The 19,441-nt window shown below is 34.5% G+C and overlaps 3 protein-coding genes across 4 annotated transcripts in view; 2 read left to right on the top strand and 1 right to left on the bottom strand.

Moving 5' to 3' along the window:
* The first annotated feature begins 217 nt into the window (after window positions 1–217).
* LOC114938270 (ribosomal RNA-processing protein 7 homolog A) lies at window positions 218–1,607 on the top strand. Its single transcript, XM_029312137.2, has 4 exons — window positions 218–477; window positions 587–919; window positions 1,008–1,304; window positions 1,387–1,607. The coding sequence occupies exons 1-4, from the start codon at window positions 444–446 to the stop codon at window positions 1,470–1,472; spliced, it is 750 nt and encodes a 249-aa protein (XP_029167970.1). The 5' UTR covers window positions 218–443; the 3' UTR covers window positions 1,473–1,607.
* LOC114938384 (integrator complex subunit 15) lies at window positions 1,508–19,355 on the bottom strand. Of its 2 annotated transcripts, none has more exons than XM_029312348.2 (4): window positions 19,210–19,355; window positions 2,184–2,805; window positions 1,809–2,104; window positions 1,508–1,732 (listed from the first exon to the last, which is right to left on the bottom strand). In XM_029312348.2, the coding sequence occupies exons 2-4, from the start codon at window positions 2,762–2,764 to the stop codon at window positions 1,644–1,646; spliced, it is 966 nt and encodes a 321-aa protein (XP_029168181.1). In that variant the 5' UTR covers window positions 2,765–2,805; window positions 19,210–19,355; the 3' UTR covers window positions 1,508–1,643. The 2 variants fall into 2 exon arrangements, with proteins under 2 accessions (XP_029168181.1, XP_029168180.1); XM_029312347.2 differs by lacking the exon at window positions 19,210–19,355 and adding an exon at window positions 3,082–3,358.
* usp (retinoid X receptor ultraspiracle) overlaps window positions 5,959–19,441 on the top strand; it is a 78,372-nt gene continuing 64,889 nt past the window's right edge. The window contains exon 1 of the mRNA XM_029312342.2: window positions 5,959–6,352. Within this exon, the coding sequence (XP_029168175.1) occupies window positions 6,334–6,352 (19 nt within the window). The 5' untranslated portion in view covers window positions 5,959–6,333. The remainder of the gene's footprint in view (window positions 6,353–19,441) is intronic.

The raw sequence follows: 19,441 nt of genomic DNA, 5'->3' as shown, positions 1-19,441 counted from the left end.
AGTTAGAATCGATATTTAAAATCGAAATATCGATTTCTTCTAAAAATTCTCTATCTCTCATTTTTCCCTTATCTTTTATATTTTAATGTTTTATTTAAAAAATATAGGATAGTTTTGTGTTTATTTTAATTATTCATTACTATTTGTTAATTCCTTGTCACACATAATTATTTAGTCAGAATTAATCGCATTTGAGATCTTTCGATTGATTATAATCATCCAATCAGAAAACACTATCTAAAAGCAACACGACCAATCAAATTGACTATATAGAGCATAGAATATATATGCAATATTGCAGTGATCCCATGTGTTTATAACCTTACTTTCAGTGTACTAAAACAAAATAATAATAAATAGATAATAATAAATAGATAAATGTTCAGTTTGATGTGCTCACTTTAAATTTTTTAATAAAAATATACTGTAAGAATTCAAACATAATGACCAATAAACAAAATACAAAAGGTTTCAAAAGTAAGTTATTTTACATATATCCTTTAAAAAATATGTACAAAGAAAAAGTTTCTTTTTAATAATATATACTGAATTATATTCACAACAAACTTTTGTTTTTGAATTACAGCATTATGGATGCGCTTTAATGCAGACAGTTCGGATAAGCATCAGCTATTTTTTAAGGAACACTCTGTAAGAAATCAAGAACCTGAATATCCCAGGAACAAAACTCTTTTTGTATTAAATATACCACCATATGCAACCACTGATTGTTTGAAACATGCATTCATCAAACTTTGTGGAGATGTACATTTTATTAAATTTACAAAAGCGAAAGGATTCAAGACTGCATATATTGTTTTTCAAAAAGAGTCTTCCTTGGATAAGGCACTAGAACTGTCAGAAGATTGTGTCATCACATTGAACAGTAATGAAAATAAATGCCGTACAGGATTAAGAAGTAAGTTATATTATTTTTTATATTGTGAAAGCAATTTATATTTCTTATATTAAGTTCTTTTTAATTATTTCTTTAATTTTTCAAATAGAATGGTGTAAAGAATATAATGATTCTTTGTGCGATGAGCAAAAAACAAAAAAAGAAATTGAGGAATATTTAACTCTATATGACAAGCAGATAGAAGATCGTATTGCAAAAGAACAGAATGTAGAAGAGGACGATGAAGGCTGGGTAACCATATCAGGTGGGAAGAAAAGAGGGCAATTTGCACCATCTAGAAAAGAATCTACCATTGGCAAGGTGCAACAAAAGGAAGAACAACGCAAGAAAAAGAAACAGTTACTTAATTTCTATACTTTCCAAATTCGCGAGGAAAAGAAGCAAAGTAAGTGTAATTTTAAATTGCAAGATTTTTGTAATGTAAAATTTTTATTAAAGATATCTAATTTTTATGATACTTTTTTTAGACATAGTGGAATTACGAAAAAAATTTGAATTGGATAAAAAGAGACTACAGGAACTGAAATTAAAACGAACATTCAAGCCATTTTAAATAAGTTAAATATTGTAATTAAAAACATTAGGTAATTAAATCAAATAAGATTGTATTTTTTACAACAAATAATTTTTGTAATTATACAAATATTATTGTAATTATAATTAAATAATAATTATGTACAAATAGTAATTACCAAGTCATTACTGAAATATTCATCAGGGTGTCTCAAGCTGCTTTAGTTGCATAAGTTTGTAATGTCCATTCGATTAAGAAATGCTGATACGATAATGGTTGCAGAAGTGCTAATAGTTCCTCTGTAACAGATAGATATATATTATATATAAGCGTCTAACATTTTTTATATGTAAAATATGTGTATGAAATATATACGTTTATTTCCATAAATACAGTTTGCAGACATAGCCGCGCTGACGGCTTGCGCTAATCGCTCCATGGCTAAGTCACGCAAAGCCGTGTCTATATTGGTGCGATTTTGTAAGTTCGCCATCAATGAACGAGTAGTGGATGCCAAATGCTGAGCCGATATCGCGTGCTTATTGCTACCGCTATTATTCAGACGTAATACCGAATCCATGAGCAACTGTTGAACCTTGGAATAAAATTTTCGCGTTTCTTCTTGACTTTCTGTATTTTCCACATAACGCAGAGGACTCAATATGCACCACCTGCAAAAAAATAAATGATTTAATATTAGACGCTTTTATTTATTATTTCTTGTATTAAGAATTACAATACACAAAATACCTGAAGAGACCTGCTATAGGTGTTATCGGTGTCATTGGAATTCCACCAGTGGGCAATGCTAGATTATCTATTAAGGGAGTCAACAATAAACTTGGATTCTCATCAATCCATTCGCCTACTAATCTCAGCAGCTCCACAGGAGGATCTTTATCTTGATAAACTTCACCTATCGCTGTTAATAAGTTTGCAGTAAAATGTGGTGTTAGTACAGGTAACTGCTTCAGCTTATCAATGGATTTTGGAGTAAGTACGAAATAGTCGTTGAGTATATGCCTTGCCAGTCCCACACTTTGCAACGAGGTGGAGCCCAATTGCTGCATCCAAATGCCAGCTGCATTTAGAACCGCTTTGTTTTGCGTGGCAATTGCCAAAGATACCAGGTTACCTAAAGTCTTATATCTGGGACTGTCTGCTGGAAACAGCGATAGAAAGAGAGCATTGCGTACTGCAGGAGTACCACCTGGACTTTGAAAGAAGTCGCTCATAATCTCTATCAACTGCAATTCTTGTATTGCCATAGTCATGTTACGTTTCTTCCGCTTCTCTAGCTCCCCAAATACAAACTCCGATATCAAGTCCATTTGCAGATCAACTTGTTTACCAGGTCTGCAGCAGAGTATTTCTTGAATAAAAAATTAACTAATGCAGATATATAACAACTATTTGTAATATTAGATACTAGAACATAATATTAGATATATATATATTATATTATTAATTTATTAGAATATATAATTATGACGTAATTATACTCTAATATTAATATTAATAATATATTATATTTAGATGTATATACAGTTATTTGTAATATTAGAATTAATATTGTAGAATATTAATTTTATTTTACATATATAGTTTACGCTTGTTATTGTCGAGATAACCTTTATGCTATTCGTACCAATTCTGCATAGAGCTTCTCTGGCGCAATAAGGAAATTCCAACTTTTTGAGAGCCTGTTTGACATCATTCCCGGTCATTATAATGTAGATAAAATTATAAAAATCTTTTATTATATTCAATTTTCACTCTCTAACAGAAGAAAGTGGTTATGTTATGCGTGTAAATTTACAGCCAGCTGAAAATCTATAGTATACGTGACGTAAACTATAGAATTCAGTACTGGCAGAGGATATATTACATGTAATATTATATTATGTAATATATTAGGAGTATACTTAGTAAAAAAGTCATTAAAATTAATCACCATTTTACTAAATACTCCTAATATATTTCCACGTTTTATTTACAATAAAATTAATTTTAAAGATTAAATAAAATTGATATTAGAGATATAAAAAAATCTAATAATATTACGAACTTTGAGAAATCTTTTAACATAATAAATCTAAGAACATATGAAAATTACAAATTATATATACAAGTCTTATTTAATTTTTAATTTTAGGCGCCACGCGGTAGCAGCCAATGACAGCTGAGCGCTGTTTACGATACGACATGACGTTCGGCCAATCACAGTTGAGAGCTGGTTAGAAATATCTATTAACTTCGGCCAATCACAGCGCGAGATGAGATATTCAAACGGGAGACTTTAGTCTCGCGCCACTTGGGTCCTGCGCTGGATTCTACTTTGATGGGTCCTGTGGTTCCTGTGCCGGGCTACAGAAGCCCGTACGGATCATTCTAACGAGCATCCGTGCTGGCTTAAGTGCGTCAGATTCACTCGCCGGACGTAAATGGCGGGGGTGCCGTATTAAAATTTGCGTTTTCTTCGGTCGGCTTAAAATGGAATAAATCTACAAGTGTCTGTGAAGTGAAAAGTGTGTTTTCTTCGGTCGGCTTAAAGTGGAATAAATCTACAAGTGTCTGTGAAGTGAAAAAAAATTAGTTAGTGTGCTGATTTCATCAGCTCAAGTGCATTATGACGAACAAGTCGTTTATGAGAAGATGGTTTGGCTTTTCTTCTTCCATCTCCTCTCCATCCTCCGGGAAGGATGAGGATACTTAATTCGGATTCATCGACCGGTGAGTGCATATTCGTTTGATTGCATTTTGCGTTAACTGTTTCATGCGCTCCCAATAATCATTTAATCACGCTTTTGTCATCACTCTCACGATATTTCGTCGTGAAACATTGATATTCGTTTTCGTAGTCGCCTTGTGCTCTGAGTATAAAGGGTGAATAAAATAGCGATATAAGATGGCGTACGACAAAAGATGTATAGATTTTAGATCTTTGCGTTAACTGTTTCATGCGCTCCCAATAATCATTTAATCACGCTTTTGTCATCACTCTCACGATATTTCGTCGTGAAACATTGATGTCCATTTTCGCAGTCGCCTTATGCTGAGTATAAAGGATGAATAAAATGGCGATATAAGATGGCGTACGACAATGTATGTACAGATGTATAGATTTTAGATCGTCCCAGTCGGTAATCGTGGAATTTATCTTGTAAGGTATCATTTAAACTTCAAATAGCATTTGACAGTTATCGGTATATGAGGTCTCTGCATTCTCGACTGCAGTTTGTGTACTGAACTTTTTCGCGACTTATCAATCGATACAAAGTATTATATGATAAGAGAAAGATTACGTTTCGGGGATAGTACTCTTTCGTAGAAATCGTTGTCCTCGAACAAGACGAGTTTTTCTAGAAACATTGAAATTAATATAATTAAATAATATAATTATTATTAAAATTATATAAAAATTTTTAACTGCTTTAAATATATTGAATATTGAAAAATTATTATATCTTCTTCAGTCTAAAGTGATTATATTTTATGATAGAAATCAGCTGATTTCTGTCAAAAAATATTAATTGAGTTTAATGTATTATAACACATTATTTACAACATATTATTTTAATTTTTATAACATATGTATTTTAAAATTTAGTAAACAAGTTAACATTTTATTCATATTTTTTAAAAGAAATCAGTTGCATAAAGTTTTAATTTGCTACTTAAATTTTATAATATGTTACAAATATAATAATGTGTTGTAAATAATGTTATAATACATTATAAACTCGATTAATATTTTTGACAATTATCAGTTGATGCTTGTCAAAAAGTATTAATCAAAAATGAAGTATTATAATATATTATTTACTACATATTACTATTAACTGATTAAAGCGTTAATTTACTAATTAGATTTTAAAATGATATGTTATGATAATTAAAATAGTAATATGCTATAAATTATATATATTATAATATCTCATCTTCGATTAATATTTTTTGACAGAAATCAGCTGATAACTGTCAAAATTATCAGACGAGTTTGAAGTATAATAACATATTATTTACAACATATTACTATTTTAATTTTTATAACATATTGTTTCAAAATAAAATTAACAAATTTTCGTTTTATTAATATTTTAAAACCAGAAATTAGCTGATTAAAGAGTTAATTCACTATGTAAATTTTAAAATAATAATATGTTATGAAAATTAAAATAGCAATATGTTGTAAATTATGTTATATTACTTTATCCTCGATTAATATTTTGTAACAGTTATCAGCTGATTTATGTCAACATATGTTTCGACAGTTATCAGCTGATTTCTGTCAAAATATTATTCGAATATTTATATATAAATCAAGTTTACATTATTTTTAAAATATATTCTTTTTAATATAAAATCGAAATCGCCTAGCACGCGCTTGTGCCTATATTATATATTTATATTTCGCGTGTGACAGTTCCAAGCTTCGGCGCGTATGTAACAGCAGCGCCGCCGATGGGGCTTCGCCGCTCAGTGCCGCCATCAGCGAGTAGGTTGCGAAGCGCATTATTAGTCAAAACAATCCGCCGAATTCGCGATCTATTTTTAGGTCGCGCCCACCGGAGCTACGGTGCAACGCCGTTTATCCCCGCAGACCCCCGAGAAAAAGGTTCGTACGGCCGGGTACCCTTTCGCGACGCCGTCTCGCATCCGCGGTAAAGGTTCATCGACCCTCCCGCTGCGACTGTGACAGGCCAGGGAGCCGTACGGCCGAGCGCGGCCGGCCATGTTTATATCGTGCTGAGAATTTTCGTGCTGATCGACCAGCCGTCGTGAGCCAAGAGAGGGACTCTCCACGTGCGTCCGCCAGCGCGAAGATTCTCAAGATCCCGTGTACGAGTCCAAATTTCCCTCCTCCGGGAGATCCGCAAGCTTACGTCGCAGAGTGACGATGGAGTCCTCCGAGAGAGGTAAGTTCGTTCGAGGATGCTAACCCGCGTGAGAAAACAGCGACAATATTGTATGTGACTATGACACAAATCGCGCGACGCCCCCGGGGGCAATGGCAGTGTCAGGGTCGAAACGGAACTGGTTCAGTGACCGCGTTCGCTTGGCGACGACGGGCGCGTTTTCGCGCCGCGTCTTCATCAGGGCGAGCGTCCGCGCTCGACGCTCGAACTACGGACGTCGACGGCGTGAGATCGCGTCGGACGCCTGGGCTCTCGCGAAAATCGCCGCGATCGAATCTATGTCACGCGGCGTGCTTTTGACCGCGACTGTACCAGAGAGCCGCGTACATCCTTCTCGTTCCGTGCGCGTCCATTCACACATTCGCTCGCTCACGATCGCGTCTCGTGCGCGCGGCCGACTTCTCCGAGGTATACCGACCTCGTGCGGATCGCTCGCGGCACGTGGTGAAGAAATCTGAGATCCAACCGAGTTATTGCGCGAGTCTTCTCGACGAACTCCCCCATTTTCCCGGCGAAGATACTATGCTACTATTTGGGAGTTCCGCGTTGCGCAACGTCGCGCGACCGTAACTGCGTGTCTTTAACCTACATAGAGGGGGAGGGCCGAATCGGAGTCACGATGTCGTTTGACAAACGGCGCGCACACGTGAGAATTATTATCGCCTGACCGAGTACGGTGACTGCTGGTGGCTGACCTGCCATGCCGTGCCACGTCGCGACGTGGCGACACCTGCCGACCGCTCGTGCGCGCCCTACCTCAAGCCACCGCGAATTAACCCTCCCGTTGAGTCGTCGTCGTCGTCGTCGCCGTCGCCGTCGTCGTCCTCCTCGTCGTTGTCGTACAACCCCCCGGCGCGCATTCGCCCCGATCCAGCTCTTCGACTCCGTGACTCAAAGCGAGGAGACCTCCTTTTCACTTTTGCCGAAATAATGTGAATTCTCGCATGAAAAAAACGAGTGGCGATAAAAAGATTGAAAGTAAAGCTCTGCGCAGAATAAAAAAATATTGGAAATAAATATTAAATATTAGGAAAGAGAATTATTTTTAAATAATGTACAGAGTGTTATAAAAGTACCGAGATAATTGAATAACTCGAAAAATATGAGTGCTGGGTTTTTATGATTTTTTTCTGTCTATCTGACGTTCAGATAGCCAGGAAAAAATCATAAAAATCCAGTACTTGACATTTTTTCTAGGACTCATATTTTTCGAATTATTCTGCTGTTCCGGTATTATAACACTCTGTATATAGATAGAATCGAGAAGATGTCGATATAAAAATACAAATTCGAGTATAAAGGAGTAGAAGAGCGAATAAGCTAGTGAAAATTCTTTGTACTAAATTTGTATTATTTTATATTTTATATTAGACTATTTATATTTTACAATAGTTTTTTTGATTTTTTATTTTAAAATAATTTTCATACCTAATATTTAATATTTATTTCTAATATTTTCTTTATTGTACACAAGGCTTTAATATTTTCTTATCATGTCGTCTTCAATCATCGTGAATAACTACCAAAGATATAAATTATATAATTTTTTAAAAATTAATTTATATGCTGAGGAACCGAAATATTCGAAATAAGTGTAGAGAAATTAAAAAATAATTTTTGTAGAACCTACTGTAATTTTTGTAAAACCTAATTTTGTTTGCCTCTTAGTTCTTTTTATATCTGAATTTGAATTTTTTGTCGTTATATATACACTATGAAATCTTTAACTACGCGAATTTTGCGCCCAACTTTGTATAAATTAATTTTTTGATACGGAAAATTATAGCATTTTGTTTATAGCTGTTTGTAGTGATTTTCATGGTCTTTAATCAAGTCTTTACACTTAAGTCTTTAAGTGGAGATAGATCGATATCGATCTTAAAGCGAAAAAATTACCAACACTCCACTTCAAAATATTTCAAATCTGTTTGTGCAGTCTCTTTTAGAATCATTTGTATCATTTTAGTCATTTGTAATTGTTTTTAGTAACAATAATTTCGTTTCCTTGTTTCGTTTATTCGTCTTATCAATAAAAAAAAAATTTTAAATGACCAACACAAATATCACTTTTGACAATTTTTTTTAAACAATTGTAATTTTTAAACCGTGCAACTACAAATGTAACGAAAATTATTACAAACAATTACAATTAATTCTAAAAAAGACTGCAATGAAATTCGAGATATCTTAAAGTCAAGTGCTGTTCATTATTTTAATTTCTTACATTTTTTAATTGACTACAAATGAAATATTATCATTTTTCATATTAAAAAAATTAATTTTGCGATAATCAGGTGCAAGTTTCACATAGCTGTATGATGTCGTCTCAGTTTGTCCTAATAAGGCATTTTTGTTGTTTTAATGGCTATTAGAATTATTTGTTTAAACTATCAGTAATTCTAGAACTATTGTAAATAAAATCAACTTTTAATTATTTATGAGTTTCCAGAAAATAAGACGCCAATTTCAAGCATAGTTGAATGTTTGTATCGCGAGATTCATCTTTATTATATTTAAGATTATAATACATTTTTATATTTATTTTATGTTTAATAGACTATTATTATTACTCGAATTATATATGATATATAAAAAAACTTATCACAAAAACTTATCATAAGAAACTTCTCTCTCGTAAAAAAACTTATATACTTATCGGAATATTTTTCACCGGAAGCTTTTTTTGCAAAGTATAAAATTTAAAATAAAATAAAATACAAATAAAATTGGATGAATGAAACTAGCGCTTTAATCAACCAATTAAATATATAAATATGAATCGACCGAACAAACTACACAATTAATATATTCGCACATTTTTTTGCAATTGGTTGTTGACTCAACATATAATTTATTCGATGAATCTGATATTTTTACTTGCATCGCTAATTATCGATCATTTTTCTGCATTTTGTGCGAATTCATATCGCGCTCGACTTATTTGCATTCAATCGAAAGAATCGCTGGGTAACAATAATCGATTGATTCCTATTTTCAAAATCCGGCAAATTGGTATCGAATGTTAAGTATAAAAGAATATACCAGAATCAATGCGGCCACTATCCGATTATTCCGCAGTTTCGTATCGTTTGTATGATTCGTTTATTGACTTCGCGATTTTAATTGACCGTTTTAGCGCGGCGAATGTAAAATTGCGCGCTGATAAATATTATGATCCCTGCACACACAAGGGAGGGAAAGCGCGATAAATAATCTTGTCGGACCCCGCGCATGAGCAAAATTGCTGCTCTCGCGGTGGCGCATTTCTAAGTTTGGCGTGATGGTTATGTGTTGTGCGACCCAACCGCACCGACCTTTCTGCATTCATTCTGGTCTCCGCGAGATCACGGCCGCGACTCTTCGCCTCGTTCCTTTTTCTCGGTGCTCTTTTTTTCGCATACCGTCGCGTCGTCTCTTACGTTGCTTTTCTCTCGCTTTTCAAGACTGCGCTCGCGCGAGCGTGACAGTCCATCTTTTAAGATGATCTTCGTGAATTATCTTGGAAGATGAATTAATACTCGACTTAGTCGCGCGTAATAAATTGATACATGGTCAAGTTAACCAGATATATATGTATGTACATAAATATATGTATATAAAAGGAGAAATTCTCTGGTTTCCGTTTGTGAAAGAATATTTTAGAATACTATAGTGGATGCTAGGAAAAGTTTTGAAATTAAAACCTCCCTTTCAAATTTAAAAAAAAAATTAAAAAATTGAAACTCCGAAAAAAATATGAAAAATTTTTTAAATGTGATAATGAGATCACAAGTTTTCTCGTCATTGATTTTAGAGTAAAAAGAAGAATATTAAACCAAATAATTTGACTGAAACCTCTCTTCTCCCATTGCGTCGACGTCAAGATCTGCTTTAACATATTGTTAAAAATACTTTATAATATTAGAAATTCTAAAAAATTTCTAAAATAATATTTCATGTTTGTCCAAGACATTTTATATACACATGTATTAGATCTGTTGATCACGGAAACGATGGAAGGAAAAAATGTTCAGAGTTCAGAAATGGATTCTATATTAATTGTAAGTACTTGACGAAGAAGCTAGTTTCGCTATTAAAAACGAAATATGGTCGATGATTGGTATTTCAGAAAAGAAAAAAAGGGATAAAAAGGGGAGCGAAAAAGTGCAGGCCATTGCAGGCCGGGGTCGCTGCATTTGAGTTTTCTGACCTGCACAAGGACCCATAAAATTCCCCGAAATCCTTTGTCCGGGAATTCGCAGGCTGCAGACTTCGTAGGGCTAACGTCGCCCTTTATCCTTCCATTTTTAATTCATGTACTCTATCCGCCTAGCATTTTGTTCTTTTTCGCGCGCGCGAACCTTCTCTCTTTCTCTTTCTTTTCTCTCCTTCTTGATTTCTTCCTCGTTATATAAGTCCAAGGACGAGCTCTCTACTATGTATGCTTCTCCATCCTTCTCTTCTCCTCCTCTTTCGCTCTTTTTGTCCTTCTTCACGATCTCCCTCTTTCCTTGTCTTTTTCTCTCCCCCTCTTTATCTTTTGCTCGCTTCTTCTCATTTGCAACGCTGTCCTCCTGCACCATGCACTGCAGGCATCAGACGATGCCTTATACGTTCTGCTTCTGTTATATTCTTCTAGCTTCTACTGGTCTGCTTCAGCATTCAGGATTTCTTAAAACGAGCACTGCACTTTTCAGAAAGAGAAAAGAGAGCAGCACGCAAGATACAAGATATCGAGAGATAAGATATATAAAATTTTAAAGGTTGCTACAAATATTTTTTTTTATCGTTTCATTACAAAGATTATTTTAGATTTTTCAAATGTATGTATACGGTGTCTCAAAAGATTAAAAGCATATTTGAAATGTTTGTATGTATACCTTCATTAGAAGTTAAACAAAGAATAATTTATCATTATTCTTAAAATGTTGCCTTTTTAGACTAATGAATAAGAAAAGAATTTAAATGAGATTCTCTTTGTATGCAACGAGTGACTTTGTCTTGCCTGTTGCATCGTTTTTTCTTTTTTTTTTTTTTGAATTAGATGTTTAGATTTCTAGAACGAACGAGTCTCAGTTAGCAAGCTGGTCGAACATCTGCCAGCGTCATTTCGGTTACGCTAAAACTGTAGGTTCTGTATATGTCCGTATGGTGCTTTCCTAGAAGAAACACATATCGATAAGATTGGAAGAAAGACTGTAAAAAAAAACTTGTAAAAAACGCAATGGCTTATCATGAAATGCGATATTTTCGATTTGTTAATCGATTTTCACGCGCGCTATCTATGAAATCGCAAAGATAGAGACTCGCCATCGTTGTTAATCGTCATTAAGATGAAAATTTTTAAATGCAGTACCTTGACTCTCGTATAGAAACCGCGGTATCTGTAATTGCAAATACATTGTTGTCTTTAGTACTCGATCGTCTAACGGCCTCCTCGCTCGGATTTCGCGCCAATTAACGAGATAGAGTTTCGCGAAGCGTAGGCGCAGGACATGCACATTCGCTATTTAGATATTCGACTTGTCGTATCGGCCAGGACGTCCTGCAGTTATAAATGTAACCGATTTTATTCAGAGGCAAAACAGTCTCGTGGCGTGGGCGAGAAATTTTGACGCGACTTATTCGTTTCGCGACAACTAGCGATGGGATTAAATATCTTACAAGCTTCGAATTTATTTCATTTTTGAACTCTATGATTACTTTCAAAAAAAAGAAAATAGTATATGAAGAGAATTTTCTCTTAGAATTTCATGATAATCGTGGGACAGCATGGAAGAATTTTATGATTTATTTTTTTTTCTGATTAATATTTACCACAATAAAAAATATTAATAGTAAATTTCACTATGTACAAAGTAAAATTAATTGAACATATTTTATATTTTTTTGTGATAGATATCAATATTTTTCCAAAATTCTAAGACAAAATTCTCTCTGTGTATTTTCAAATACACTTGAACCTGAACGAGAAATTCGAACTCTTTATAAATAGGTACCCCGAAAAACAAGAACAGTATTTTCAAGTCCATTCAAATCTGGATGAAATATGTTTGAATCTTTTATGAATACTAGTAAGAAATTTCTCATTAATTTTTTGTTATACCCAGTATCATAAGTCTGCTTCCGAATGAGATGATATAATTCGATTATTCTATTTGCGATAATAATTATTTGACAAACGATCAGCGAATTACATAGCATAATTACGAGCGACGCGATTGTATCTTTTGTCGACGGAGGATGATCGTTCTCGCACGATTGAATGGACGATCATCAGCGCGATGAATCGGCGCGAAAATGCCGTATTGACAGACAATATAGTCGACGCATATACGGACGCGACACGCAAGCGAGTTTATTGATCGATCATTGCAAGCACGCGATCCGAGAGCGCAGCGCTGCGATGATTCCGTTCAGGCAGATCGCTAATTGCGCAATCGCGTTACGCAATTGTTGCACCGCGCGCCGCATTGTTGCCAGTTTCTCATGGCGAATGCAGAGAATGCGTCGACCCAGTGACATTGGTTGCTCACCGCGGAACAGGACACACCTATCGTATACGTAGCGTTTATATGCACCCGAAGGCCGAAGGCGAATTATTCACACATCACTAGCCTTTTACAGTTTTCTTATACATCGCGCGTGCGAATATCGCGTTTGCGTTTGTCACGGAGCTTCCGCACGATTACCCAGTGATATGGAGATTGATAATGGCATACATAGAACTGCATTTTTTGCAGCTTTGTTTCATTTGTGGGAAAAATTCATCGTTGAAAAAATTGTATTCTCATTTTAAGAATTTCCCATTTTTAGAATATTTTGTTCTAAAATAAAATAATCTTTTTACCTTAAGAAGAGAATCCTCTAAAGATTGCAAAAAAAACATAATTAATATTATTCCTAGTTTGTAAAAACGAAATATGATTTATTTTTATAAAATATTTTATAGCACACATGCAAAGAATGTTGTTGCAACACTATATGACTATATAAAAATGGTCCGCATAAAAAAACATACGACTGTTTGTTATTGACAAAGAATATTTTTTTAGTTTTAGAGGATATTTTAGAAATATTGAAGAATGTATCTCTGTTAAGAGATTTTGTAAGGAATTTTATAGTATACAGAAAATCATTTAAAAATATCTGTTGAAAGAAGTTTTTATAGTGTATATAGTATATAGTCTTCTTACTTAGAGAATACAATTTTTTCGATAATAGGTACTCATTTAATATGGAAATAAGTTTAATTGAATCACGCCATTGATAGAGATTTTTTTTTTTAGATCTGCCGCGTCACCGTGAGAAAATGCACTTTTAAACACTCGCGCGTTTGTTGTGAAATTATCACAACGACCGTGAAATTATTGTCCCTGACACGGTAACACGGAATAGTTGACGATAAATAACCGTAGGTAAATGACAAAAGGAAATTAATTTCTTATTGTCGGGGAGCGCAACAAAAATTGATTGCGTTTTATTCAGGGCACCCTGTAGAATTGATACAACCATATACCATTTGAAATCGCATATCGTGCGATTCTGTATGTTACAATAGGAAATAATTCACAGGAATGGAACGCAATATATTTCTTTGAATGTTTAAACGACACGTGTTGCATTATGAATATATGTGGCGATCGGCGATCACGCTAACGCACACTAATGCACACTAATTCGTAATATTTTTTGCTCCAAAATAGAATCGGATTAAACGAGATATATGTGCAATAATTAATGCAAAATTCGCATTATTAATATTCTACGCACGAATGAACGTTATTTAAAAAATAGGTTATTGGTTTTTGTTCCTTCCGTCACGTCCTTTATCGATGCTAGTTATTAACGACGCTCTGTAGCAAAATGATGTAGTACCGTAAGTACAAAGTGTAACTATCTGAATAATTTAAGCGAAATATTAATTATTCCGCCCGTTGTAAATTATGTACTCGAATATTACTTGAATAATCCGATGTGTCATTAGCGGGTTTAATCGTTCGAAAGCAAAATTAATTTTTAAATCAGAGAATAATGACGGCTACATAACGAGTTATTTGTTCGTGTGCTATTGATAAGGAGAAGTGCAATTATACGCGTATTTCTTGCTGTGCGCGTTTGCTTCTCTTTTTTCCTCGTGGGATTATAATTATCATTGGGAGGGAGTGCAGGGAGGGAGAGGTTCTCTTAAACGCGCCGATACGCATCTGTGCTTGTGTCTTGTCCACTTTTTCCCTTGACTTTAGAGTCTCGCCACGAACAACGCCGAGACTCCCGGCGATTATATCCGATGATACACGCGTCGTCGTCGTTTTCGAGACCCGGTTCGCCAATTATTTCGCCAGACCTGCGGCGACCTTGGCCGGAAGGAATATTGCAGCGCAACGCGCTGCCCCCAGCTTAATTAAACACGTACTGATAATTTAGTCACACAGTGCGGACTCGTGCGGATTGCGCGACGGTTATTATATGCACCGTCGTCGTTATGTGTATGCGTATGTATGCGGGTAGTAATTAAGATATCCCGCAGTTGCGCGATCACACGCGCGTTTTAATTCTATGCATTTTCAAGGTCTGTCTCGCGCGAATTTTACCTCCAAGTAAAATTTCTATTTCATTTTTTTTTTGGAGAAATTTTTCGATATATTTTTGGGTTGATAAATTAGTTTTATAAAGAATTAGAGAGTGAATCACTTCTTCTGAGAAATCCCGAGTTTTTAAATCGCGACGAAACAATCGCAGCTGATGTATAGGTATAAACTTGTGGAACTCGAGCGAGATAGATGAGAAAAATTGCAAAGAAAAGTGATCCTCATGCATCAATCGCGAATGTCATTTTGCTACACGACGACATCCGATCTCTTAAATAACTCAGGCTAAAATAATCATGGTTAAAATAACTCAGTAATACATTTTTCACGGTCAGTTCTTTCTTGTTCTCTAGACCTTGTCCCATCAAATTTCCTATCTGCTCGAGTCGCTTCAAAATAAAGAAAAATTCGTTAAATGGAAAAAGTTTTCATAATGATGCTAAAAATAAATTGAAAAAATAATATTAATTTCGTGCGTTTAATTATTGTTAAATTAAAATTGGTTATAAATTATAATATTTTAATTAGAATTAATTGGAATATCTGATACTTTTCAATAGAACTCTTAAGATACTATTTCTCTAGATTTCTGAAAACAAAGACAAAAAATTTGACCGATAAAAATTTTGAAAATTTTAATTCGAAAGAACTCTCTAAAACCTCGACTTTTTTAATTCGTTGGTTTGAATATTGGATCCCATTGTTTTGGAATTTTTTCATGAGAAGCTATTCAGAATTCTAAAGAAATCACGAGATTGAAATTCAAAATGGAATTTACGAAGATGCAAACTTCTCTTAGAGATATATCTAACACAGAATGCACACGTGGCGCGATTCCAACACGAGTTTCAACCGCCGATCGATGTGGAATTGATAGAATTGTAGCAGGAATTGCGGCACGACCGGGCAATTTTAGCCAATTGCGATAGACACGCGCAGGAAAACTGACGATATATTATTACTTGTCGATCGTGAAACGACGAAAGGATGCAATGCTTGCGATTCGCGCATATATATGACATGAAAGAAAAAAACAGACCTTTGGTCAATATAACTTATTAAATGTTAATAGATCTTATATACTTCTCATTTTTCATCCATCAATATTCTATTAAATATGAACAGTGTGTATAAAATATTTAATAGAATATTAATTATGTGTATATTCTATTTTAAAGATTTATATATTATATAATTACATATTTAATACAATTATATAATTATATATTCTATTATTTATAGAGAAAAAATTAAAAAAATGTTTTTCTGAATTCTCTCTTTCTCTCTCTCTCTCTCTCATAGGAATTTTTAAAAAATGATAATTAAAGTCTTGCGTTATAAAGAATCATGTTTCTAGGCGACCGATTCTTGCTTCTTCGAGGCTTATCGCGATACGTGACGTATTTGATTTACTTTGTGACATTAATCGCTCTACGGCGACACTTCGCGAGCTTAGGAAAAGGAAAAATTGAAAGAGTCGTAGGCCGCGTGCATGACCAGCGCAACGAGAAGTAGATATGTGTATATACGATACATAAAAAGTTTTAAATACGCGATGCGATAAAGGCGCGCGTTTTGTCGCGTTTTGAGGCGATAATAGAATCATGTTCGATACTCTGTTCTTAGTGTATAGATGGAACGAGAAGAAGGCTCTCAACAAAATACTTGATCGTTAAAAAATATTATCTATTAGTTTTAAAATATTGTCTTCATCTTTGATCTTTGCCTTTATGTATTTAGAGAGGGAGGGTTCATATGCGAAGATATACTAGCTTGTTTTCCATGAATATTTTTTATCTGCATGCATCCAGAATCAAGAACGGCAAATTTGCAATTCTTCATCTCGCATATGAGATTTTCTTTTCTACTCTTTAACTATTATGTCATCACAAATTGAAGATTCATTACAAGATATAATACATTTTTTCGTAATGTATAAAATTATTCTAAAAATTCCTCAAAATTGTATATTTATGATATTACGTGAGAATTTATATTTCGCTGTAACATTAATTTAAGAAAATGTATAAGATTTGCACATCATAAAATCACATTTTGCACTGGAATGTCTACTTCCTGGAAAAACCAGGAAAACTGGGGATTGTGAAAGATTTTGTTTACCTTGAAAAATCTGGGAATTTCTCATAAAATTTTTAAAAAATTCTATTCTCTCTCTCTCTCTTTAAAATATTTGATTTTATAAATATCATATTTAGTTTTTATTTTGTTTTTTTTTAGAATAGAAATGGGATTTATTATTGAACTATAAACATATGTTTAGTTTTTGAAGGACTTAAGACAAGTTTTTTTTTAAATTACTACTTCAAAACTGTTCAATTTTTTAATAATATTTAAATAAATTAGTACTTCCTAGGATGCTTATAATGAATTATTTTTTGTTTTATATTTTTGCATATATATCTTCAGTGTTTAGATATATTGTACGTTGTCCAAATTAATTATACGATTAATAAATCATATATTAAATGCTATTCTTAACAACTTTCTTTGTAATCGTAAATAGAAAATATTAGTAAATAAACATAAAGAAACTTATTTTAAAAACCTGCATCTACGAATATTCTTTATTTAGAATTTCAAACGAAAAATACCTGGAAGATTTTTTTTTACAAGATTTGAGTAGACATTTTGTGCCATATTTTCTTATGATGGAAAATTATCCTAAAAATTAACATTATATACATACATTTTACATCATTTACGCAAGAATTTATTTTTCGCTATATTAGTTAAAGAAAAAGTAATATTATATATGTGCATCTTGAAATCATGTTTCGCGTATATGTACTCGCGCGTTTACTCTTATAGTAAAGCCGCAACGTTGTTTGTCCCTGTGTGATCGTTACCGCGCCCACGACTGTCATCTCCATAATGTAATTACCGTCGCGATATTGTTCCCGCGGAATCACCAGCATGATCAAACTACCATGTATACTGGACGATTATTCATCATATAGTATCATAGCGATACCGTAATATTCCGCGCGGTGGAAACGAAACGCGCGCGGCTTCCCACACGGCGCGTGTTATGTAACGCGTGCGAGGGAGGATGGAAGGAGATATAAGGATTGCGCGTGCCCCTTTTCTCGAGGGCACGCACACGCGGCTCCGAGCACGAGATGAGGTGCCGGAGAGGAAAGGAAAGTGCGCTAGGCGTGAGAAAAGCGCGTCGAGTGTGACTGACTTGCGACTTTGACTTCTTTTTTTTTTTTCCTACTTTTTTTCTGTTTTTATTCTCCATCCTTTTCCTCTCCGTAGGCCGGCACTATTTATATTTCCGCAAGGCTATGCCTGTCCGTGCTGCGCCGTACTACCGACTCTGCGTACGCAGATTACGTTACGAAACGATTTATTATCGCCTTGTCCTCGTCAAGGTCGACAACAACGATGACGATGAAAGCACGACAGGTGAGATCGCGATGGCGGCTTAGCAGCTGTTTGTAAGAGATCGCTGGAGGGATCACGTCCAAATAGGGTCTCTCCACCTCCACGAATTCAATGTCTGATTCTGGTAATCGGTAACGAAAGTATGAGGCATTCAAAGTCAAGGCACTAGCGACGGGATTGAGTATCTTATAGATAGATCTTATAGATATCTTATAGATATAGATTCGAACTTATTTATCTTCGAATTCGAAGAGTATTTATAAAGGATTTGATTCTTCTTTACGATAAAAAATACTTGTAAGACTATTGTTCTAAATCCAATTATTTTTCGCAAGTACAATATATAAAATATTATTTCTTATATAAGTATTGTTTGAATCGTAAAAATAAAACTTGATTACTATATAGATTCGGATTTTTAAATAAGTATATATTAATCCCATTTTTAGAAGACACGGTGCAAGTTCATGATTTGTAAAGTTCATTGTAAAAATACGAGTTCGATATTTAAAATTAATTTTATACGAATTATAGATGAAGAACTATATACGAAAGATATTCAAATTGAAATTCTGATAAACACTTGGCTAAAAAAAGAAATGATACTCTATATGATTTCTCTTATATCACGCGTTTTACACGCGCGTTTTTAGTATGATTATTTGTTTCTTCGCTGCGGCAAAGAACTCTACTTTGGATCTTTCTTAATTACAAACTTTAATAGAGATGAACTTTTTTATCTTGAATAACGATGACGGCAACAAACTCACTTAAGTTTCCTTCCTTTCATGTCGACATAATATCACCTCGGTCATGCTTCCGAAAAGTCCGTCGTTATGCACGATGGAGAAAAGAGAGAGAGAGAGAGAAAAAACTTACAACGTATAAATGAAGATGTTAAGAAGTTCGGGAGGACACTACTTCAGAGTCTCATGCCTGGGTCGAGTTTCGTCACCCGGTGTAGGGCATCGATCGCACCATCGTCCGCTGGTATAATCCGGCGGCGATTCGGCGCCAGGGTGTCGGCGAGTAGAGTGGGGCAAGTGCACACTGCAAGCGGACCCTATATGCAATTGGCTGGAAAGTGCATCGCTGGAGGGGATGCTGGAAG

Source organism: Nylanderia fulva, unplaced genomic scaffold (genome assembly GCF_048542155.1).
Source record: "Nylanderia fulva isolate GAGA-0341 unplaced genomic scaffold, ASM4854215v1 Scaffold17, whole genome shotgun sequence".
In the NCBI taxonomy this organism is placed as follows: domain Eukaryota; kingdom Metazoa; phylum Arthropoda; class Insecta; order Hymenoptera; family Formicidae; genus Nylanderia; species Nylanderia fulva.
Note: the sequence above shows the minus strand (reverse complement) of the source record. Positions and strands in the feature narration are given on the sequence as shown.